This window comes from Chiloscyllium punctatum, chromosome X, assembly GCF_047496795.1.
Source record: "Chiloscyllium punctatum isolate Juve2018m chromosome X, sChiPun1.3, whole genome shotgun sequence".
NCBI lineage: Eukaryota > Metazoa > Chordata > Chondrichthyes > Orectolobiformes > Hemiscylliidae > Chiloscyllium > Chiloscyllium punctatum.
The window spans coordinates 12,186,595-12,211,131 of record NC_092791.1 but is presented as its reverse complement, the minus strand read 5'-3'; the positions used below and the strand labels follow the sequence as shown (position 1 = coordinate 12,211,131).

Here is a 24,537-nt window from a genome sequence, read left to right as displayed (position 1 = left end):
AAATCACGGCACAAAGTCCCGTCTCTTTTTCACTTCAAGTCCAAATTGGAAAACACATCGGAAGTGCTCAATGCCTCCAGGGCCCAAGTCGACATGAGATGATAACTCCCCTGCACCCCACGGAAGGCGAGACAAAGTGCCATTTGTCCATGACTGGCAACTGTTATTTGAAAATTTGGACAGTAGAGGGGGATAATGCTCTTTTGAATTACAACTGGACACCAGATGAAACCAATTAACACTTCCTGGGAATGCAGTTGCCTCAAAGATTTTTTAAGATACCCGCCCCTAATTGCAGCACAGAAATGCAGTTATACACAACTGAAGCATGCTTATTATTCATTAGGGCTCCAGACACAGGACCCTGACTTCTGCTGGTCTCCAGGTAAAAACACCTGGTTTCTGCTGGTCTCCACAAAGAAATCCCCAACTCATGTTGGTCCCCACAAACAAATCCCCGATTCCTGCTGGTCTCCAGACACAAATCCCTGACTCCTGCTGGTCTCCACAAACAAATCTCTGACTCCTGTTGGTCTCCACAAACAAATCCCCGATTCCTGCTGGTCTCCAGACACAAATCCCTGATTCCTGCTGGTCTCCACAAACAAATCCCTGACTCCTGCTGGTCTCCAGTCATAAACTCCTGTCTCCTGCTAGGCCCCACAAACAAATCCCCAACTCCTGCTGGTCTCCACAAACAATTGGGCGGCACGGTGGCACAGTGGTTAGCACTGTTGTCTCACAGCGCCAGAGACCCGGGTTCATTTCCCGCCTCAGGCGACTGACTGGAGTTTGCACATTCTCCCCGTGTCTGCGTGGGTTTCCTCCGGGTGGTCCGGTTTCCTCCCACAGTCCAAAAATGTGCAGGTTAGGTGAATTGGCCATGCTAAATTGCCCGTAGTGTTAGGTGAATGGGTGAAATGTAGGGGAATGGATCTGGGTGGGTTGTTCTTCGGAGGTCAGTGTGGACTTGTTGGGCCGAAGGGCCTGTTTCCACACTGTAATCTAATCCTGCTGGTCTCCAGACACAAATCCCCAACTCCTGCTGGTCTCCACAAACAAATCTCTGACTCCTGCTGATCCCCACAAACAAATCTGATTCCTGCTGGTCCCCACAAAAAAATCCCTGACTCCTGCTGGTCTCCACACAGAAGTCCCCAACTCCTACTGGTCTCCACAAGCAAATCCCCAACTCCTGCTGGTCTCCACAAACAAATCCCTTACTCCTGCTGGTCTCCAGACAAAAATTCCTGACTCCTGCTGGTCTCCACAAACAAATCCCCAACTCCTGATGGTCTCCACAAACAAATCCCTGCCTCTCACAAGCCTCCTAGCAGATAATAAAACAACACAAACATATTGCCGGTTTCTAGCCTGAGTTCATTGTTTTTGTTTGTATTCAATTGTTTGATCATTCTGTCTTTTGACAATGCGAGTCTGAGAACTGATCTATGTTTGATTGGTTCAGCCTGGGTGTGGACTCTGAGCAAACTAAAGTGTGGTTACAGAAGTTTTTGGAAGCTAAGCTGGGATCAGCACAAGTGCAGGAGTAAGTGAGGACTGCAGATGCTGAAGATCAGAGGTGAGAGTGTGGTGCTGGAAAAACATAGCAGCTCAGGCAGCATCCCAGGCTAGTCCTATGAAGGGCTTATGCCTGAAACGTCACTTCTTCTGCTAATTCCTGATGAAGGACTTATGCCTGATTCTCCTGCTACCTTGGATGCTGCCTGACATGCTGTGCTTTTTCAGCACCACACCGTCAACTCAGCAAAAGTGCAGTCATTTTACAAATGCACAGATATTTAAAATCTCTGATAAACAAACCTCTTGCCCACTTCAAAAACCTGTGTTGGCTCTATATAGCTCTGAGAGATATGAAATATGCAACAGATGTTCGGTCTGCAATAGGGCAGAGGTCATGCCATCATACTGATTCTTCAAGCTATGCCCTCTTTTGGGCATAGCTAACGTTAACATTCAGCTAACGTACCCTTCCATTAAACAACAGGTTTGTCAAGAGTTGAACCAGTGGGGACCCCCTGAGGGGGTCAGCTTTGGTTCGGGAGTGAAGTCGTGGGCACTAATTCTGCCTCAATAACAGGCGACGGTACCTTTGAGTGCGGCAAATCACGGTCATCATGGAAAACACCACCCCCACAGCTAGGCCGAGGTCCGCGTTCAGTATGATTACAGCCAGCCATGTGACCACCCAGACCGTCTGCAAAAGGACAAGGCAAATGGTTGTCAGAGTGCATACAGGGACTGTGATGAAGACTTTGTGTGGGCACAGGACAGTACAGCAAAGAAAGTTTACAGTCCCGAACCTCATTATTTTAAGCAACGTGCTCAGAAATATTATGATGCATATTCGCTGCAGGTGGGATTTTGAACTAGGGCCTAAGGTAGGGACACTACCACTGTGCCATCAGGCTCAAAGAATAAAGAGCAGCACGGCACAGGAACAGGCCCCCTGTGCCAACACGTGACACCTTTTTGAACTAAAGACCTTCTTCCTCCACGCGGTCCATATCCCTCTATTCCCTGCCTGTTCATGTATCTGTCAAGAGGCCTCTTAAACATTGCTATTATAGCTGTCTCCATCACCTCCTCTGGCAGCAAATTCCAGACACTTGCCAGCCTCTGTGTAAAAACACTGGCCTTTCACATCTCCTTTAAGTTTATCCCCTTTTACCTTCAACCTACGTCCCTGAGTAATTGACATTTTTACCCTGGGAAAAAGGTTATCCATGCCTCACATGATTTTGGGAACTTCTGTGAGGTCGCCCCTCATCCTTTGATATTCAAACCAAGCTTTTATCCTCATAGCCGATACCCTCCAAATCAGGCAACATTCCGGTAAACCAGTTCTGTACCCTCTCCAAAGCCTCCATGTCCTTCTCGGAATGTGGCGACCAGAACTGTTCCAAACTGAAGTTCTGTACAGCTGCATCGTGATTTGCCAATGTTTATACTCTATGCCCCAATAGATATATACAAGCATGCCATGTGCCTTCTTGACTATCTTATCCACTTGTGTGGCCACTATCAGGGAACTGTAGACCTGTACGCCTCAAATGGGGTGGCTAATGATCAATCATAGGTGATTGTTTGTGAGACGGTTCTTGGGCTTTTTAAAGTGGCTCTGTCACAGGAGCAACGTTATAAAAGAGAACTCAGGTTCAACAACTTACAAAGTCCATTTTGCTCACTCTCCACAGTTCTGGTAGATCCTGGAACTGGAGGAACATCTGGCGCAGGCTGGTGACATTAATACAGGCCAGAACTGCCTGAAAAACAGGGCATTTTATTCTTATTAACTCCCCTCAACATTGCTTACTCTCCCTGTCAGAAGCAAACGATACTTACCATTTACAGAAACAGATAAGTTCAGAGCAGGAGTAGGCCCAAAGGACATGAGTGAACCAAAATGGGTTTTGACAACAATCAGTGATAGTTGTCATGGTTACGATTAGTGAGACTAGCTTCCTAGTCCAGATCTTACAATAACTTTACATTTCTAATGGTTTATGGCCCACTAGTATCGTCTAGTGAAGGATATCTTCCATCCTTACCCAGTCTGGGCCGACAAGTGACTCCAGACCCACAGCCAATGTGGTTGACTCTTAACTGTTCCCTGAAATGGCTCAGTGAGCCATTCAGTTCAAGGGCAATTAGGGATTGGCAGAAATGTCAGACTTGCCAGCAATGCCTACTTCCCATGTAAGATTTTAAACTCTACTGGGATTTGAGCCCACATTTCCAAAGTTTAATTTGGATAAATGCAAGGTATTGCATTTTGGTAAAACAAACAAGGGCAGGACTTACACAATTTATGGCAGGGCCCTGGGTAGTGTTGTAGGACACAGAGACCTGGGAGTTCAGGTAAGTAGTTCTTTGAAAAAGACAGGGGGTTTAAGAAGGCATTTAGCACACTTGCCTTCATTGCTCAGTCTTCGAGGGGAAAGTGAGGACTGCAGATGCTGGAGATCAGAGCTGAAAATGTGTTGCTGGAAAAGCGCAGCAGGTCAGGCAGCATCCAAGGAGCAGGAGAATCGACGTTTCGGGCATCAGCCCTTCTTCAGGAATCCTGCTGCGCCTTTCCAGCAACACATTTTCAGCTTCATTGCTCAGTCCTTTGAGTGTAGGAGTTGGGGACGTCATGTTGAGGTTGTACAGGACATTGGTGAGGCCTCGTCTGGAGAACTGTGTCCAGTTCTGGTCGCCCTGTTACAGGAAGGATATTATTAAACTGGAGAGGGTTCAGAAGGATGTTGCCGGGAATGGAGGGTTTGAGTTATTAGGAGAGGCTGGAGAGGCTGGAACATTTTTCACTGGAGTGTAGGAGGTTGAGGTTTATAGAGGTTTATAAACCTTATAGAGGTTTATAAAATCATCTGGATAAGGTGAATGGCAGATGTCTTTTCCCTAGGGTGAGAGATTTCAAAATTTGGAAATATATTTTTAAGTTGAGAGGAGAAAGATTGAAAAAAGACATGAGAAGCAACATTTTTACAGAGAGTGGTTCATGTGTGGAATGAACTTCCTGAGGAAGTGGTGGATGGGGGTACAGTTACAATGTTTAAAAGACATTTGACAAATCCATGAATAGGAAAGGGTTGGAGGGATATGGGCCAAGCGCAGGCAGGTGGGACGAGTTTAGTTTGGGATTACGGTCGGCATGGACTGGTTGGACTGAAGGGTCTGTTTCCATGCTGTACGCTACAAAGGACTCATCCATCAGCTAGTAGCACAACGACGTTATCATTACAACATCAGCTCCATCAAAGTTTAGCGTGATTTCTATGGCTCACCTTGGGTAGAGAGTAAAACAGTGGCCCAATCAAAAGTAGCACCACCAAGACTACAAGACAGGTGAAAAATCCAGCAAGCTGCAAAATCAGAATGGGAGAATTGAATTGAGTACAAGTCATGATAACTTCGCGGTAACTTACTGGCTCAATGGCGTCACTCTCACCCCTGAGTTAATCACTTCAAGTCAAACCAAAGAGCTGTTTGAGCACAAAATCTAGATTGCCACAGCCAATGATGGGGTGCCTCACTGCCGGAGGTCCAGGCTTTCAAAGGAGCTCTTAACCAAGTCCCTGTCTGCCCTCTCTGGGGAAAGCAAGAGATTCCAGGGTTCTATTTGACTTGGAGCAGAAGAACTCTCTCAGCACCCGGGCCAATATCCAACCCCTGAGTGATGTCAAGGCAAGAGCCTTGCAGGCTCTTTATCACATTGTTGTTTGTGGGAGCTTGCTGGGTTTCTGACATTACAACATCGACAGGTTCAAAATACTTCATTGACATCAATGGACCATTAATCCAGGGACCCAGATCATATTCTGGGGACCTGAGTTCAAATCCCACCATGGTGGAATTCGAATTCAATAAAATATAGTCCTGCTGGAATTAAGAATCTAAAGATGACCATTGTTGGATAAACCCATCTGCTTCACTAATGTCCTTTTGCAAAGGAAACTGTCATCCTGACCTGGTCTGGCCTCCATGTGACTCCAGACTCACAACAATGTGGTTGACTCTCAGCTGCCCTCTGGGCATTTAGGGATGGGCAATAAATGCTGGGCCGAGTCAGAATGCCCTTGTCCCATGAATGAATTAAAAAACAAAATCCCTGGTGCCATTCTAATAAATCCCTCTTCCAAGGTTATAGCCCTTCCATATAGTCAAACAATCTGCAAGTACCAACTCTATGGGACTCCTGTGTGGATGATAATCCTACCTGCGTAGAGCTCCCCGTACTCTCTAGGATACTGCTCGTAGCCAATGAAGCTGAACTTGGAAAACAGGTGAATAGGGAGGAAATGGTATTCGAAATTCCATGAGCCAAGAGTTCCTACAAAACAGGGAGGAAACTAGCTTAGAGCAGTGTGGGCTGGGAAGAGAACATTATTTGAACTCAAAAGCCGACAGGATTCAATATCGGTGAAGAAAAGGTGAGGGTATTTCTCCCGGGTTTTCGGATACTCTATTCCCATACATTCAAGCAGGGGCTCAGCCAGGAAACCCTGTCGATTTGTGCCAAGCTGCCACTGACAGAGCAGGAGAAGCCCTGAGGAAATCAAAGGTACATAGAATGGTACAGTTCAGGAACAGGCGCTTCGGCCCATCAAGCCAGTGCCGACACATGACACCGTTCTAAACTAAAAACGTTTTGCCTCCACACGGTGCGCATTCCACAATTCTCTGCTTATTCATGTACCTGTCTATTAAAAGTTGCTGTTGTATCTGTCTCCAGCACCTCCTCAGGCAGCATTTTCCAGGCCCTGACCACCCTCTGTGTAAAAACAACCTGCCCCTCACATCTCCTTTTAACTTACCCCCTTTTACCTTAAACCTATGTCCCCTCTTAATTGACATTACTACCCCGGGAAAAAGACTCCAAATATTCCAGTCTATCCATTCCTTTCATGGTTTTGTAAACTGCTATCAGGTCATCCTGCAACGTTAAAGTGAAAACAAATCTGTCCACTCTCTCCTCATAGCTAGTACACTTAAATCCAGGCAACATCCTGGCAAACCGTTTCTGTATTCTCTCCAAAGCCTCCACATCCTTCTGGGAGTGTGACAACCAGGACTGGACACAATATTCCAAATGTAGCCTAACTAATGTTCCATACAGCTGCAATATGACTGGCTAATTTTTATACTCTGCGCCCTGACTGATGAAGGCTAGCATGCCATACCCCTTCTTGACCTTATCCACTTTTGTTGCCACTTTGAGGGAACAGTTGACCTATACGCTGAGAGCTCTCTGTATGTTGATGCGACTAAAGGTTCTGCTATTTACTGTATACTTCCCTCCTGCATTAGATCTTCCACAATGCATCACGCCACATTTATTGGGATTAACCTCCATCTGCCATTTCTCCGTCCAAGTCTCCAGCCTAACTCTATCCTGCTGTATTTCCTGGTAATCCTCCTCACTGTCCAGAGCTCCCCAACCTTTATGTCATCCGCAATTTTACTAATCAGGCCACCTATATCTTCCAATTCATTTATACAGAGGAGCCTCGATTATCTGAATGACATGGGTGGGGAGTATTTTGTTCAGATAATCGAATGTTCGGATAATCAAATGCCGGATAACACAGTTTAGCCAAGCACTGGGACCTTGCGATCTTGCCAGATAATCTGATATTCGGATAGTCGAATGCTGGATAATCGAGGTTCCTCTGTATATACATATGTAATATTACATATTACAAACACCAGGGGTCCCAGCACTGACTGGATTAGTGGTGCTGGAAGAGCACAGCAGTTCAGGCAGCATCCAACGAGCAGCGAAATCGACGTTTCGGGCAAAAGCCCTTCATCCCTGCAGAACACCACTGGTCACAGATCTTCAGTCAGACAGACACCCTTCCACCACTACTCTGTGTCTTCAATGGCCAAGCCAGTTGTGTCCAATTTACCAGCTCACTGTAGATCCTATGTGACGTCATCTTCTGTATCAGCCTGCCATGAGGGAACTTGTCAAAGGCTTTGCTAAAGTCCATCCACCACCCTGCCCTCATCAATCATCTTTGTCACTTCCTCAAAATATTCCATCAGGTCTGTGAGACACGACCTCTCAAAAGCCATGCTGCCAATCAAAATCCATATTTTTAACAACCTGAATAAATCATAAATGAGGTAAGGCTCACCAGATCTGTAATTTCTTGAATTATTGCTATTGCCCTTAATTCATGGGCAGGTGCAAAATGTTACTAGTGGCCTATTAGCTATGTCACTGAGCTAATAATCTAGCAACCCAGGATAATGTTCTGGGGTCACAGGTTCAAATCTTGCTGTGCTGGTAGAATTTAAACTCAATTTTAAAAATCGGGGATATAAAGCTAATCTCAGCCATGGTGACCACAAATGCCCCAAGAACCCATGTGATTCACTAATGGCCTTGCTTTTGGGAAGGAAATTTGCCATCTTTACCCAGTCTGGTCTACATTAGCACAGCAAAGTGGTTGACTCTTAAATTCCCTCAAATATCTCAACAAGCCACTCATTCAAGGACAATGAGGCCAACTAATGGAGAGCTTTCCAATAAGGCCTACAACTTGAAAAAGCCATTTGGGAGCACAGGGAAGAGGTCAATGAGTCAATTAACATATCTGAGATTGATTTTTACTTGGCTAAGGAAGAGTTCAGGAACAGGAAGAGGCCATTCAGCTACTCAGAGCTATGCTACAATCTAATTAGATCAGTAATTCTGCATCTTAACTCCATTTACCCAGTTCAATTCCAAAACTGTTAAACCCCTTTATCCAAGAGGAATACTCTGTCAATCTTAGTCATTGAACTTTCAACTGACCCCCAGTATCAACAGCATTTTGGAGTGAGAACATTCCAGATTGCCTCTCTCCTGACTAGCCTGGTTCTCCTTTCACGGTTTCCTCACTCCCTTGTTCTGACTGCCCCCACTAGAGGAAATAGTTTCAGCCTATCAACTCCTTTAAGCATCTGAGAATCAGAGAGTAATACAGCACAGAAACAGACCTGTCCATGCCAATAAATTTTCCAAACTAAACTAGCCTCACTTGCCTACATTTGGCTTATTTCCTTCTAAAGCCTTCCTATCTATGTACCTCATTGAATCATAGAGTCATGCAGCATGGAAAGAGACCTTTCAGCCCAACTCGTCCATGCTGACCAGGTTTCCCAAACTGAACTCGTCCCATTTGCCAGCATTTGGCCCATATCCTTGTAATCCCTTCCTATTCATATACCCATCCAGGTGCCTTTTAAATGTTGTAATTGTACCAGCCTCCACCACTTCCTCTGGCAGCTCATTCCATACACACACCACCCTTTGTGTGAAAAAGTTGCCCTTTAGGTCCCTTTATAAATCTTTCCCTCTCGCCTTAAACCTATGCCCTCTAGTTCTGGACTCCCCTACCCTGGGGAAAAGACCTTGGCTATTCACCCCATCTGTGCCCCTCCTGATTTTTTAAATCTCTATGAGGTCACCCCTCAGCCTCCGACACTCCAGGGAAAACAACCCCAGCCTATTCAGCCTCTCTCTTTAGCTCAAACCTTCCAATCTGAGTAACATCCTTGCAAATCTTTTTGCATCCTTTCCAATTTAATAATATCCTTCCTGTAGTAAGGCGACCAGAATATAAATAGGATGGGTTTAGAGGGATGTGGACCAAATGCTGGCCAACAGAACTAGATTAATTTAGGATAGCTGGTAGGCATGGGTGAGTTGGACAAAAGAGTCTGTTTCCTTGCTGTACACGCTATAACTCTATAATTGTATGCAGTACTCCAAAAGTGGCCTCAGCATTGTCCTGTACAGCCGTAACATGACATCCCAACTCCTGTACTCAATACTCTGAGTAATGAAGGCAGGCGTGCCAGATGCCTTCTTCATCACCCAATGATAACTGTGTCACAACCTTCAAGGAACTATGTACTTGCAGCCCCACGTCTCCCTGTTCAGCAACACTCCCCAGGGCCCTACCGTTAACTGTGCAAGTCCTGCCCTGGTTTGTCTTACCAAAATGCAACACCTCGCATTTATCTTAGATAAACTGCATCTGCCATTTTTTGGTCCACTGGCCCAGTTGATCAACAACCCCTTGTACTCTGAGATAACCTTCTTCACTATCCACTATACCACCAATTTTGGTATCATCTGCAAACTTACTCATCATGTCTCCCATATTCTCATCCAAACCAATTATATAAATGACAAACAGCAGTGGATCCAGCACCGATCGGACAAGAGACCACCAAGTGAGGACTGAATCAGACTCATTTGTAGTTTGACGCTACAGACCTGATTGGGGTCAATCTTGTATCTGTGCTTGTCTGCATAGAGCATAGCCAGTGATACAGACACAGCGTAGCTGACAAAGGTAATTGCAATGGTATCTCCGATTATACTTGGGATGCTCCCCAACGCTGGCAACTGGGGCTTTGGGAATCTAGGAAGAAAATGAAGAGAAGACGTTATTTCATTGTCTTTTGAGATATGTTGGGGTAAAAGGCAACTAATAGACAAAATAAAAAGGCTTAACATGTGTTTCGGTCCCCTTTAACGCTGACTGTTAGAAGCTGAATGGAACTGCACATGGTTCCAAAGAGATTCCTTTTATATTCCCTCCTCAGATTTCCTAGCCATCACTTCCAGCTCATCTTTTTCATTCAAAATACAAGGAGGTGCATAGGATTGCCTTCAGCAACAAGTCGTTCATTAGACATAAGACCATAGGTGCAGAAATTAGGCCATTCAGCCCACTGAGTCTGCTCCACCATTTGATTATGGCTGATAGGTTTTTCAACCCCGTTTTCCTGCTTTCTCCTATAACCTTTGACCTGCTTGGCAATCAAGAACTTATCTACTTCTGTGTTAAATATACTCAATGACCTGGCCCCCACGGCTGTCTGTGGTAATGAATTCCACAGATTCCCCACTCTCTGGCTGAAGAGGTTTCCCCTTATCTCTCTTCTAAAGGGTCTTCCCTTTCCTCTGAGGTGGTGTATCAGCCATCTGCTATGGGCCCAGTGCATGATGACGTCAGGTGTGGTGTCAAACAAAATGCCAATTTATCATCCCCCATTTCACGCTGCTGCCCAAAACCAACTTCACCGTCAATGGGACCCGTGCCGTTAGCATGTGCAAGTTGGCGCTGTGTACTTGTTGGTAGGGAGTGAACTGCAAGATGCCAAGAAAGTGCCCCGAATTTCTGACATCTTCTGCCCACAGATGGATGACCATCACTTCATAAACTGAGGATTCAACTTTATTCCAAACTATCCTGAAATGAAAAGTGAAAGAACTGCAGGTGCTGGAAATCAGACACCAAAACAGAAATTGCTGGGAAAGCTCAGCATCTTTGGAGAGAAATCAGAGTTCACGTTTCAGTTAACACAGTTCTGAGGAAGGGTGACTGGACCTGAAACATTGACTCTAATTTCCCTCCACTGATGCTGCCAGATCTGCTGAGCTTTTCCAGCAATTTCTGTTCAGCCTGCCATGCACATGGTTCCAAAATCATTCTTTGTCTGATTCTCCCAGGTCGCTTTCCCTTCCATTTATCCGTTTGTTATGATCCCAGCTGAAGCTAATACAAAGTTAAAAATCACACAACACCAGGTTATAGTCCAACAGGTTTAATTGGAAGCACTAGCTTTCGGAGCGTCGCTCCTTCATCAGGTGATAGTGGAGCGTCGCTCCGAAAGCTAGTGTGCTTCCAATTAAACCTGTTGGACTATAACCTGGTGTTGTGTGATTTTTAACTTTGTACACCCCAGTCCAACACCGGCATCTCCAAATCGAAGCTAATACAGTACTTGACAAGTTAGATCCTGGACTGAAATCTGGCTCAATAGTTCATAACTTTATTTCTTTTTAATCGTGGAAGTCAGTTACTGAATGCAGTCATGAGAGGCTGCCAGTGTACTTATAAGGCAAGGAACAAAACATTTTGTAAACAAGGGAAAAAAAACATGAACCATAGACAAAACGTTGAAAAGATTTCACTACAAACATCAGGAGAGCATTCAAATTCAGATTACCTGTTTTATCCCCAGCAATATCCTTATAAACACTCAAACCTCAGCAAAGGGTCACCACTATCTGCACAGTCAAATCAAGGAGCCATTTGAGGTTCCTTGCATAGACTCAGGCTGGTACAATGGCAAGCTGTTTCGTTACAGCAAATTCACAAGATGCTTTCTTTCAGCTGGTATCTCTCCCTGACACACTTAAACTGCAAATTAAACTCACTATGACTTCATTTTCAAAGCAACAACACAGGTTTCCTAAATGCAGTGTCCAGTAACCATTCCCTCACATATATATACCACACTCTGATTGCCTGACTGTATGGATTGATTGGTTTTGCAGTGTCACTGGACTCCTGTGACTAGGCAGCAGTATGATATGTTTTAATGTAGTGACCTATTACTATATTAAAACACCCTTCCCCAGCTCTTTAATGTCAAAGTTGTCAAAACTAGGGCAGCATGGTGGCTCAGAGCACCAGAAACCCAGGTTTGATTCTACCCTCAGGCAACTGTCTGTGTGAAGTTTGCACATTCTCCCTGTACCTGTGTGAGTTTCCTCTGGGTGCTGTGGTTTCCTCCCACAATCCAAAGATGTGCAGGTTAGTTGGATTGGCCAAGGTAAGTTGTCCAGAGATATGTGGGTTAGCCATGGGAAATGCAGGGTTACAGGGATGGGGTGGATCTGGGTGGAATGCTCTTCGGAGGGTTGGTGTGGACTTGATGGGCCAAATACTGGATTAGTGGTGCTGGAAGAGCACAGCAGTTCAGGCAGCATCCAACGAGCAGCGAAATCGACGTTTCGGGCAAAAGCCCTTCATCAGGAAGGGCTTTTGCCCGAAACGTCGATTTCGCTGCTCGTTGGATGCTGCCTGAACTGCTGTGCTCTTCCAGCACCACTAATCCAGTATTTGGTTTTCAGCATCTGCAGTCATTGTTTTTACCTTGATGGGCCAAATGCCCTGCTTCCACACTGTAGGGATCCTATAATTCATTAAATGCATATGAAACGAAACAGACCCTCTGCCACCACAGTGCCAAGCTCACCAACAAAGGTATCAAGATGACTAACCATATCGTCCCCTTCTCTGCATACAGAATATCATTTCAATGTGAAGTTGTATATGCATGGCCCACGTGAATTCTTTCAGCGATTGATCTAGATAAATTGCTTCGCATTTGGGCAATGTCGAAATGGATGTTTACTCAGAGAATTATTTTTTTGCACTCTCCCTTCACGATGGAGAAAGCTGGAGCATTAGACAACTGGTCTCCTAGTCAGAGGTCTACAGCAGTGACCCCCAACCCTCCAATAAATGGCCTTCTGACGTTGGCATTTTGATCAACTTAGCAGGGCAGCACCTAGTGCTGTATGCTGGCCATTTCAGACCCTGCCCTACACTTTTCTAACAATCAGAGTCAGTTTGCTGTGGGCGACAATCATTCCAGAAGCTTCTACTCCCAGATGTACCCATTCTATGTGCATCAACATGATCCTTTACGAAAGAATTCTAGGGAGTATGATCTTTAGGTGCTGCCCAAGAACATATAGTCTTTAGGTCTCAAAAAAACCGTGGAGGAGCAAATAGATATGGACTACTGATTCTGACCTCAGGGTTGCTCAGACCTGTTCAATGCTAACACCTGGCTGTGACTTCACCAAAGATCATGAGACCAGGAAAAGGTTGTCTACTTGAAATAACAGTGGTTATGCCACTGAGGGTGTTTCTCAATTGCCTGAAGAAGGCTGGAAATTATAATGTTGAGAGTTTACTCTGTCACTGCCCCTTTCCCTGGAAAAATGTTGCAATGCCGCACATCAACAACACCTTGTTCCACTCTCCCAATGCCCCCCAAATCAGGCCCAAAATCATCTGGGGCTCCTGTGATAGGCCCTCAGATGGCCTAGACTCAGGTCAGTCTCACACATTCAGCAACATTCCAGACAAAGAAAACTCAATACCTCTCCCTTAGTTGTGCCCCTTCCTACCATCGGTCTTGCTTTGAGATGGAGGCAAGCTGCACTCTCAACTAGGCAGTGCAGATAGCTCTAGGCCCGAGGCCTGGAGTCTTGCAACTCCAACTAAACTCAGAGCTCTTCCACTGCTGAAGGTTTTAGACCATCTCAATCTTGAAGTGGTGAGAGACTGAGGAGTTCTGCGGATGTGTTCCCCTGACTCACCCAACAGGCCCCATCAGTCCACAGTTAGATATCCTGCCCTGGGTGAGGATTACAAACCAAAGGGGCATGGACTGCAGAACAAACTCCCTGACTTAGAGCTGGGACTGTCGCCTAAATAATAGAAAAGAACTGAGCATAAAGGTTGACCCAGGCAGGTCATATTTGCAAGCTGGGAATGTGACTCAGCTTGATGACCAGGAAACTTTGGTTACACATCACTGACGAACTGGAACTTTTTATGAGCAAACAAAAAAACCCAAGTCACAATTTTTCACTCAAGACACTAGTGGTAATTGTCACACACCATTCCTCACTAAGCTTTTAATCTGCCAGAGAAAGGAAAGCTCACCCTGCAGGGATATGACCCACAACTTGGACGTTGCAGCACTCATCGAGCGATGTAGCAAAGGTGACTGCAGTAGCCACTATAATCTGTTAACAAAGCAAAGTACAGGGTTAGATACAATAACCTCATTCATACAGCGCGGAGACAGACCCTTCAGTCCAACCAGTCCATGCCGACCATAATCCCAAGCTAATCTAGTCCCACCTGCCTGCTCCTGGCCCATATCTCTCCAAACCTTTCCTGTCCTGTACTTATCCAAATGTCTTTTAAATGTTGTAACTGCTTCCTCACAAAATTCATCACACACATGAACCACTTTTCTGTGTAAAACAATTGCTCCTCATGTCTTTTTAAAATCTTTCTCCTCTCACCTTAAAAACATATCCCCTAGTCTTCAAATTTCCCCCCAACCCGGGAAAAGACACCTGCCATTCACCTTATCTGTCCGCCTCATTATTTTATAAACCTCAACCTCCAGCGTTCCAGTGAAAAATGTCCCAGTCAATCCAGCCTCTCTTTATAACTTAACCCCTCCATTCCCGGCAACATCCTGGTAAATCTCTTCTCTGAACCCTCCCCAGCTTAATAATATCCTTCCTGTAACAGGGTGACCAGAACTGGACACAGTTCTCCAGACGAGGCCTCACCAATGTCCTGTACAACCTCAACATGACGTCCCACCTCCTACACTCAAAGGGCTGAGCAATGAAGGCAAGCATGCTAAATGTGCTAATTCGTTTCAGGTATTTCCCCATCACAAATGGATCAGAAGCTGGTAAAACGTCACTCCGTTTGTACCTGCTCGGTTGCCATGCTTAGTGGGTAGCCCCCTCAAAGCTGAGACAGAGTCATGACTACAAACCTCCAGCCCACTCCACCCACTGCAGCGCTGGGGGAGTGCTGTGCTGTCAGAGCTACTGACATTTAATTGAGGCTGTGTCTCTTCCTCAGGGAGATATAAAAATAACCGCACAGTGCAATTTCAAAGTGAGGTGGACTGTCCAGCGTCCTGGACAATATTTAATGCTCAGACGCAACAGATTCTCCAATCGTGACTTCATTGTTAGCGGGAGCTCGTTGAGTACAAATGGACCGCCACATTTCTGACATGACAATGCTTAAAAAATACGATGAAACACTTGTGAATGGTGATTTAGGGTTTCCTTTTAATTGTTTCCAACACTTTGCGGTGCCTTTATGTACATGAAGCACTCAAAAAGGCTCATTACCTGTTCTGAACTGACCCCATCTGAATCCGTGCAGTTTAAGTGCCAGATCACAATGACAGGAATTCATCAACCTCGCTGTCTGAGAAGGACAAAAGCCTGGATCCCACCGCTGAGTGCTCAGCTCCTCAATGGACCACTGTTCAGTTTTGTGGGGAAAGGGCTCAGGCAGCTCAAATGGGAGGGCTGGTTGGAAGGACTGGGCTTCAGGCCAGCCTTCAGGCTGTCTGAAAAGGACTCAGGATGAAGGACAGTGACAATGTACATCAGGATTTAAAACACAGATCAGCCATTAGGCCATAAGAAACAGGAAGAGGAGTAGGCCGTTTGGCCCCTTGAGCCTGTTCCACCATTCAACAGGGTCACGGCTGATCTGACATTCCTCCCGCTGACTTTCCTGCCCTTTTCCCCAGAACCTGAGATTCCCCATCTGATCAAGACTCTCCCTATCTCAGCCTTGAATATACACAAGGACTGTGCCCTCACAGCTCTCTGTGGCAAGGAGGTCCAAACCCTCTCAGAGAAGATATGCCTCCTCATCTCAGTCTTCAATTGGTGCCCCATTCTTCTGAGACTATGCCCTCTAGTCCGAGACTCTCCCACGAGGGGCAACGTCCTCTCAGTATTTACCCTGCCAAGCCCCTGAGGAATCCAATATCTTCCACTGAGATCACCTCTCATCCTTCTCAACTCCAGTGAGTAGAGTCCCAACCTGTTTAACCTTTCCTCATCCCTCCACACCAGGGACTATCCTAGTGAACCTTCTCTGAACTGCCTCCAATGAAATGATATCTTTCCTTAAATAAGGGACCAGAACTGCTCACAGTGTTCCAGATGTGGTCTCACCAGCACCTTGTACAGCTAGTGTGCTAGCTTTCTGTGTTTTACACACAAGTCCCCCCAAATCCCTTTGTGTTGCAGCTTTCTGCAGTTTCTCTCCATTTAAATAATACTCTGTTCTTTTATCCTCCCTTTTAATTTTGATTGAAAGTGAAATGGAAATAACTGAATTCAATGCTGAAGGGGCTAAATGGCCTCCTCCTGTACAATTTCTAACGAGCATACATTCTAATCATCACACTACTCTCCTCCAGATAGGATGGACAATCTTGAGGCATTATGCTGAACTTTGCCAGCCTGAAGCTAAGAGAAAGTGATGACTGCATTGCTGGAGATCAAAGTCAAAGGGTTTGGTGCTGGAAAAGCGCAGCAGGTCAGGCAGCATCTGAGGAGCAGGAGAATCGACGTTTATGGCAGGAGCCCTTCATCAGGGATGAGACTGAAAGCTGTGGAGCCTCACGCAGGTGGAACTGTGTATGGCTTCACATCCATCGTCCGTCAAACCATCTGTCCATCCATCCTTCCCTCCATCCGTCCCTCCCTCAATCCATCCATCTATCCACCCATCCGTCCATCCACCGGTCCGTATGTCTGCCCATATGTCCATCCATCCGTCCATCTATCCATTGGTCCATCCATCCATTTGTCCATACCACTTGGGATAAGTCCTGAGGCAATGACATTCACAGCAGCAGCCATCACTCACTCACCATGACCACCTCGATGGGAATGGGAGCACGGAATCTCTCCCTGAAACGGCTGCTGAGCTCTTTTGTCGGAATGAGCACACAGAGGCATATCAGGGAAATAATCAGCTCGACAATATTGGTCGCAGAGAGCGCTCCAAGTACTGATGCCAGTGTCTGAGGAGAAAGGAAATTTATTTTGGTCATTCTTTTGGCTTGTCCAATTTTGTTTTGAAAGGCAGAATCCACTATCTTTTCATTGCCTCACACTATGCAGATTTCCTTGACTACACAAATGGAACTGGTCCCAAGCAATGACACTCCTCAGGCTTCAAGCCAGTATTGTCTGGCTTGCTGTGCCATTCTCTCCTTTATCTCCACCTACAGAAATCGACGGAATCCAATCAAGTTAGTATCCCAGCTTCCTTCCAGTGAGTAAAATGGGGGTTTTAAAAATGTCTTAATGTTTAAAAAGAAGATTCAGTGTTCTTGTCATTGTGGGGATGTGCCTGGCTTCCACTTGACCACACACATCCCAGTACTGTGTGGGTGAAATCAGGAACTCACAGTGGACAACTGCCAGTGTGATCCACCTTCTATTGCTCTGTTAGTGGCACTGGGACCTGCATGGATTGGTATCTTTTGCTTAGCTCCTGTTAGGCTTGGCATGGCCAAGTGATGTGAATGAATTTCTAGGTGCCATTAGGTGTCCTAATCTGTTCTGGGGCACTGGAGTGTAATATCAGAGCCAAGCATCTGAAAGGTGCCCACCAGCCCTTTCAGAGGAGGAAACAGAAACCATTAAATTGGCAGGACAATGAAATGAGGTGAGCCTCATGAGGTTGGTTGGACAAGGAAGAAGATAGTAGTCATACCACTGAGAATGATTCGGAGGTGCCAGTGTTGGACTGGGATGTACAACGGTTGAGTGATTTTTAACTTTGTACATACCACTTAGAACCTGACTTTACTAGCCCTCCAAAATTGGGGCAGTGCCCACATGTGAAGTAGGCTGGCATTGCCAAATTAGTGCCTCCTCATGATAGCAGGTTCTGTTCACGTGGGCAACAGGCATAAAGAGAATGGGGTGGGGAGGGAACTTGTCTGCGCAAAAGCTCTTAAAGGGTTGTTGCTCACAAGCAGAGTTCAAATTTAGCCCAAACTGTTGCCTGCTCACGTCACACTTGCTGGTGTTGTGCACAACAAAATGCAGCACTTTTTGACAAAGCATACACTTGCTGATCAGAATTTTATTTCAAACAGCCTTAAATCCCAAGTCTATCTCTTCTTCATACATGTCTTAATAATTATTCTTAATCTACATGTTTGGTTGCATACTAACGTACCTCTGGGGCTGGTGGAGCTTGAAGCCAGACCTTCTAGCCCAGAGATAGAGGCATTACCACTGCAGCACTTTATACATGTTGATGCAATTAACTAAGTAGATCACAATGAATGAATGAATGAATTAGCTTTATTGTCACATGTACTCAAATGAGTACAGTGAAATGTTTCAGTGCCATCTTAGGTACAAAGGTAACTAGGTTCTTCAGTTACAGATTAGTTACAGCGCAAAGCGTCACCAACACGGTGCCCATCTTAGGGACAGAGTATTCAGGTACAATCCTTAGTTACCTTGTGACCTTTAGTTCCTGGGTATTCAGCAGCCTAATAATACATACGAATAACTGGATGCATAGGGAATCATGCACTATGTACGTACATCACAAATCATTAAAAAAAAGGCGTGTTAGCCAAGCTGTGAAAATGCACACAAAGCACTGGGGTTGAACTTTACAGCAATAGAATTCAAAAGATGTGACATTTGCTGTCTTTCATGGAACTTTAGTTAAACAACACTCAGGATATTGTGCACAATTCCAGCCTCCACAGGACAGAGTGGAAGGAATGAGAGAAAGTGTGAATTTACAAACCTGAGAAGGTGTAGCAATCAGGGAGGGCAGGGTTTCTCTTCTGAAAATATATGTTGGCGGTGCTGGAGGTGGAGGGAGACTGACCTAAGGAAGGTCTTTAAAATGATTAAAGGATTTAATAGCATAGACGTTGAGAAATCCAGAGATCCAGGTAATGTCCTGGGAAACCCAGTTCATGGCAGATGGGGGAGGGGGCTGCGGAATAAAATCTGGAATTAAGAGTGTAATGGTGACCACGAATCTGTTGTCAATTGGAGGAAAATCCCATATTATCCTTTACCTTATCTGTTCTGGCCCTTACCATCCTTACCTGGTCTGGCCCACGTGTGACTCCAGACCCACAGCAATGTGGTCGACTCTTAGCTGCCCTCTGGGCAATTAGGGATGGGAATAAATCCTGGCCTAGCCAGCAATGCCTTCATCCCATGAATGAATGATAAAAATGGGCTGGATTTTCATTGTCATGCCAATCTCCAACACCATGTGATCACTGATGAAGTTCAATGTAAGCAAGTGTGAGATTATCCATTTTAGGCACTTTCTAGATGGTACTGAAATGTTCTTACACAGACTGGGACTGAAGACTGGTTAGCTGTTTCCGAAAACAGTCCTTTCTATCCTGCACGGGGGAGCTTATCTCAATGAAGTCTGATTACTCTTTCAAGTAAGAACCCTGTTATGGAACAGATCAGGCCCCCCTCAAAATATTTAAGAAGGTAGCCTAGATCCTAACCTTTCTCTTATTTTAAAGGTAGATGTGAAGTACTGTGTTCCAGTTGCAATTCGATTGGTCAAATTACTCAACGTTAGCGGATGGCTCACTGGTTAGCACTGCTGCCTCACAGTACCAGGTACCTGGGTTCGATTCCACCCTCAGGCAGCTGTCTGTGTAGAGTTTGCACGTTCTCTGTGTGGGTTTCCACCGGGTGTTCTGCTTTCCTCCCACAGTCCAAAGATGTGTAATTTAAATGTATTAGCCATGCTAAATTACCCATAGTGTTCAGGGATGTGGAGGTTAGGTGGGTTAACCATGGGAAAATGTAGGGTTATAGGGTAGGGGTTTGGGTCTGGGTGGAATGCACTTCAGAGGGTTGCTGTGGACTTATTGGACCAAATGGCCTGTGGGGATTCTTCCTCTTCATCTTCCATAGACTCAATTTATTTAAACACTATAGGTACAGTACAACCAAAGAAAGAAGAACTTTGAATAACTTAACTGTATTGGAAAACTTAACCGTATAATAGATACAGTAACTATTAATAATTAACTGTTCTGATATAGTAGTATCTCACAAACACACCCATTGGCAAAAAGGGCAAATTCAGAACAATAGATTGCCTCACAGCAGAGAGAACCCCCGGCTTCTAACTGTAACCAAGAGAGGGAAAAGCAAGCTTCTACTTTGACAAAACTCCATCAGCTTCTGCTGAGCATAAAAGAAAACCAGAAATCATGGTCTGAGAGAGCTGGCACACCCAGCCATTCTGCTTCTATTGGTTGAACTTTTAAAAAATCCCAAGGCCTCATAAGCTGTTGACTTTACTGGCTTTCCAAGTCGTCAGCTCGGTACCTCTGACTGAAAGCCTCTCTTTTAAAATTAAACAGGACAAAATAATCCCTTAAAACCATAGCATTGTCACACCACAAGGTTGGCCAAGCGAATGAGGATAAGTGCCCAACACACCGGTCCTTTAAACACAAATGCCAACCTTAAAGATGGTGAAAGGTCCAGCAAAGCGCGGAAGCTGTAGTCCAAGCATGGTGTTGAGCTGGGAGATGGTGACGTGGAATGCAGTGCCACTGGTAAATGCCTTCACGATTGGGTCAGACAAGTAGGTGGAAAGGAATCCGAGCTGCAGGACAAACATACAGATCTGGAAGAGGAAGGGAAAAGCTTGAACAAAAGTGAACCCTGAGACCAGGAGTGTGAATGCACTGATTCATGATGAAAGCTCCTGGCTTAAATATATGCACAGTTGAAGAAGAAAGTTTCTCCCCTTTCTCTATCACTGGCAAGGCCAACATTTATTGCCCATCCTTTGATCTGAATGGCTTGTGAGCTATTTCCACGTCAACCTGTGAGTCTGGAGTCACACATAGGCCCAAACTATGTAAGGGCAACAGATTATGGCATTTATTTTGAGAGGTCTTGAATATAAATGCAGCGATGTACTTCTGAAGCTCTATAAGGTTCTGGTCAGACCACATTTGGAGTATTGTGTGCAAGTGTGGGGCCCATATCTCAGGAAGGATGTACTGGCCCTAGAGTGTGTTCAGAGGAAGTTCATAAGAATGGTCCCAGGAATGAAAAGCTTAACATTGAGGATGCTGAATCTATACTCGATGGACTTTAGAAGGATGGGGGGGTGGGGGGATCTAACTGAAACATACAGAATACTGAATGGCCTGGACAGAGTGGATATTGGGGAAATGTTCCCATTGGTAGGAGAGTCTAGGACCCAAGGGCACAGCCTTAGAGTAAAGGGAAGGCCTTTTAGAATGGAGATAAGGAGAAACTTCTTCAGCCAGAGAGTCGGGAATCGATGGAATTCGTTGCCACAGAAGGCTGTGGGGGCCGGGTCATTGAGTAGATTTGAGACTGAGATTGATAGGTTCTTGAGTATCAAGGGGATTAAGGGTCACAGGGAGAAAGCGGGAGAATGGGGTTGAGAAACTTATCAGCCATGATTGAATGGTGGAGCAGACCTGATGGGCTGAATGGACTAATTTCTGCTCCTATGTCTTATGGTCTTATTTCTTTCCCTAAAGGACAAGAGTGAACCAGGTATGGTTTTCATAACAATCAACAATGGTGTCATGGTCACCATTAATGAGACCAATGTTTTTTCCCCCACATTAATTAGCTGAATTACAATTGACCCAAATGGATTTGAACCCATGACTTGAGACCATTAGCCTAGGACTCAATGGGTGGTTAAGAGTCAGTCACATTGGCTGTAGGTCTGGAATCACGTGTCAGCCCAGACCAGGTAAGGACAGCAGAATTCCCTCCCTAAAAAGGCATTAGCAAACCAGAAGGGTTTTTATAACTGTCAGTTATAGTTGCCATGGTTACCATTATGACTGCGTTCTGAGTATTAGCCTGGGCGCTTCTGAACTCCTAGTCCAGTAGCAATTCAACTAGGCTGCTGTATATTTTAAAGGGGGATCTCATCTTTATTTAGCCAACTGGATTTCTCAACACAGAAGCCATTCTGCGATAGGTTACTGGATTGTGGGTATCGCAAAGTGATAGTGGGTGCTGATGGTGCTGATCTCCTGCATGCTCCTTGATTTGAGTTGCCCAATCAAAGCCAGGCTGACTCTCAGGACAACGTTAATCTGACCTTCACTAAGATAGGGGAAATACCATTGGCAGGCTCTCTGAAGGCTGGATGGTCAAAGGTTGACTTTGGCGGAGGACCGGGGAAAGCTTGCTTGCCGCGCTTCCAACAAAACAAATGCAGAACATGAGGGCAGAGAGAGAAAAAAAAAATCACACTTCAATAATATGTTATCACTCAGATACTTTTTGCTGTGCCTCGCGGGAAATGAATTGAACAGAGGTCCGTAAAGTTTCACAGGAGTTTCTCCAGACTCCTGATGTGGCTCGGAAGAAAATCAAAAGAAAATCCCCAGAGAACTTTAGGCCTGGAATCCTAGCAGGGTCTAGATTGTCCCTTCCTCGTGTGATGCATTCTGGGTAAGACCATAGAGGCCATTGGGCAGCTTTCCTCAAATTTGTCAAATTTCCACAGAATAAAATCCAAGCATGAAAATTTGGTGGGAATGATCATACTGAGATTGTTAGGAAAATGAGACAATCCTTTTCAAGTGAAAGCAGAAATAAACAGAGGCACCAGAGCTCCCCACCACATTATTCTGACATTGTTTGACCTCACTCTGTATGGAACAGGCTCTGGAGCCTGGCAAATGAAAGCCCCACGACCCTCAGCACCTTGTGGAGACAATGGCAGACGCAGTGATGGAAGGGAGACTGAAAGAAAATGAAAGAAAATGAAAGGTTGCAGCAATTACCATCATAAGTCCCGAGAGAAAGGCCACTGCTGAAGCGACAGATATCCTTTGCTTCTCCAACTCTGGATCTTCCAGGCTCGTGACGTTCCATCGGTGTGGTACCAAGCGCTCGACGATAGAGCCAGTCATCAAGCTAATCCCAGCAAAAGTACCTTGCAAGAAGAGAACTTATGTTTAACAGTCAAGCGTGGTGGCTTCTCTGCAGTACAAAGAGAGCTAACCCAATACTCACTCTGCCCTCCAAATCAAATTCAGCCTTTCTTCTCTCCAAATGGCTCGATCAATCAGAGAAACAGAAGATAGGAGTCGGAGCAGGCCACTTGGCCCTTCAAGCCTGTTCTGCCATGCAATATGATCATAGCTGGTCATCCAACTCAGGCCCATTCCTGCTTTGATGCATTTAGAACTGTATTAAACTCCTTGAAAGCATTCAACGGTTTGGGCCCAACTGCTTTCCATGGCAGAGAATTCCATAGACTCCCCAATCTCTGGGTGAAGACTTTTTAAAAATGTATTCATAGGGCCAGGACATTGCTGGTTGGGCAGCATTTAATACCCATCCCTAGTTGCCCCCTTGAGAAGGTGGGGGTGAGCTGCCATCTTGAACCGCTGCAGTCCATGTGCTGTGGTTTGACCCACAATGCCCTGAGGGAGGGAATTCCAGGAATTTGACCCAGTGATAGTAAAGGAACGGCGATATATTTCCAAGTCAGGATGGTGAGGGGCTCGGAGGGGAACTTTCAGAGGGTGGTGTTCCCATGTATCTGCTGCCCTTGTCCTTCTAGATGGAAGTAGTTGTGTGTTTGGAAGGTGCTGCCTGAGGATCTTTCTGCAGTGAATCTTGTAGATGGTACACACTGCTGCTACTGAGCGTCAGTGGGGGGAGGGAGTGGGTGTTTGTGGGTGTGGTGCCAATCAAGCGGCTGCTTTGTCCTAGATGGTGTCAAGCTTCTTGAATGTTGTTGGAGCTGCCCCATCCAGGCAAGTGGGGAGCATTCCATGACACTCCTGACTTGTTACTTGTAGATGGTGGAACAGGCTTCGGGGAGACAGGAAGTGAGTTACTCGTCACATTATTCCTAGCTCCTGACCAGCTCACGTAACCATTGTGTGTATGTTGAATTTCTGGTTAACCTCAGGTTGGTTCACTCACCATCTTCTGCAGACCCAGTTTGGCAGCTATGTCCTACATCCTCACCTGAGTGCTTTCACCCATGCGAGAAGGCTGGGGAGAGATTGGGTCATGCCATTTTGTCTAACTCAGCAACAGACTCTTCATTTATTCATTCATGGGATGTGGGCATCACTGGCTATGCCAGCATTTATTGCCCATTTCCAGATGCCCTTAAGAAGGCCATTCCTTCTGCAAGCCATCCGTTACAGGTGCACCTGCTGTGCCCATGGTTGGGATAATCAAGTGGTTTGCTGAGCCGTTTCATGGGGCAGTTAAGTATCTGCCACATTGGAGGTGGATCTGGAGACACCAGGCTGAGTAAAGATGGCAGATTTCCTTCCCTAAAGGAAGAAATGCTCTTCAGGGCATGACCCTACCATTTACAACAGGAATCATGATCACTAACTTCCAGGAATAGATTTGCCATGCTGGGACTGAAAGCCCTGGGTCTCTGGATAACTAGTCTAGTGGAGTCCTCAGAGGTGCCTTCTTTGGCATGAGATTTGAGGGTGACTTGTTCAGGTCAGGGTGACAGGACAATAGAGTAGCCCTCTCCAGTATTCTAGCCTCAATCAACATAA

The 24,537-nt window shown here is 45.6% G+C and overlaps 1 protein-coding gene across 5 annotated transcripts in view; it reads right to left on the bottom strand.

Moving 5' to 3' along the window:
• Positions 1-24,537, bottom strand: part of slc26a10 (solute carrier family 26 member 10) — a 166,075-nt gene that overhangs the window by 133,949 nt on the left and 7,589 nt on the right. For all 5 annotated transcript variants that reach the window (XM_072566945.1, XM_072566942.1, XM_072566943.1 and 2 more), the window contains exons 3-11: positions 22,783-22,934; positions 20,454-20,618; positions 16,834-16,986; positions 14,061-14,143; positions 9,800-9,947; positions 5,744-5,857; positions 4,812-4,889; positions 3,192-3,287; positions 2,112-2,218 (exon numbers count right to left, since the gene is read on the bottom strand). In XM_072566945.1, the coding sequence (XP_072423046.1) occupies positions 2,112-2,218; positions 3,192-3,287; positions 4,812-4,889; positions 5,744-5,857; positions 9,800-9,947; positions 14,061-14,143; positions 16,834-16,986; positions 20,454-20,618; positions 22,783-22,934 (1,096 nt within the window). The remainder of the gene's footprint in view (positions 1-2,111; positions 2,219-3,191; positions 3,288-4,811; positions 4,890-5,743; positions 5,858-9,799; positions 9,948-14,060; positions 14,144-16,833; positions 16,987-20,453; positions 20,619-22,782; positions 22,935-24,537) is intronic.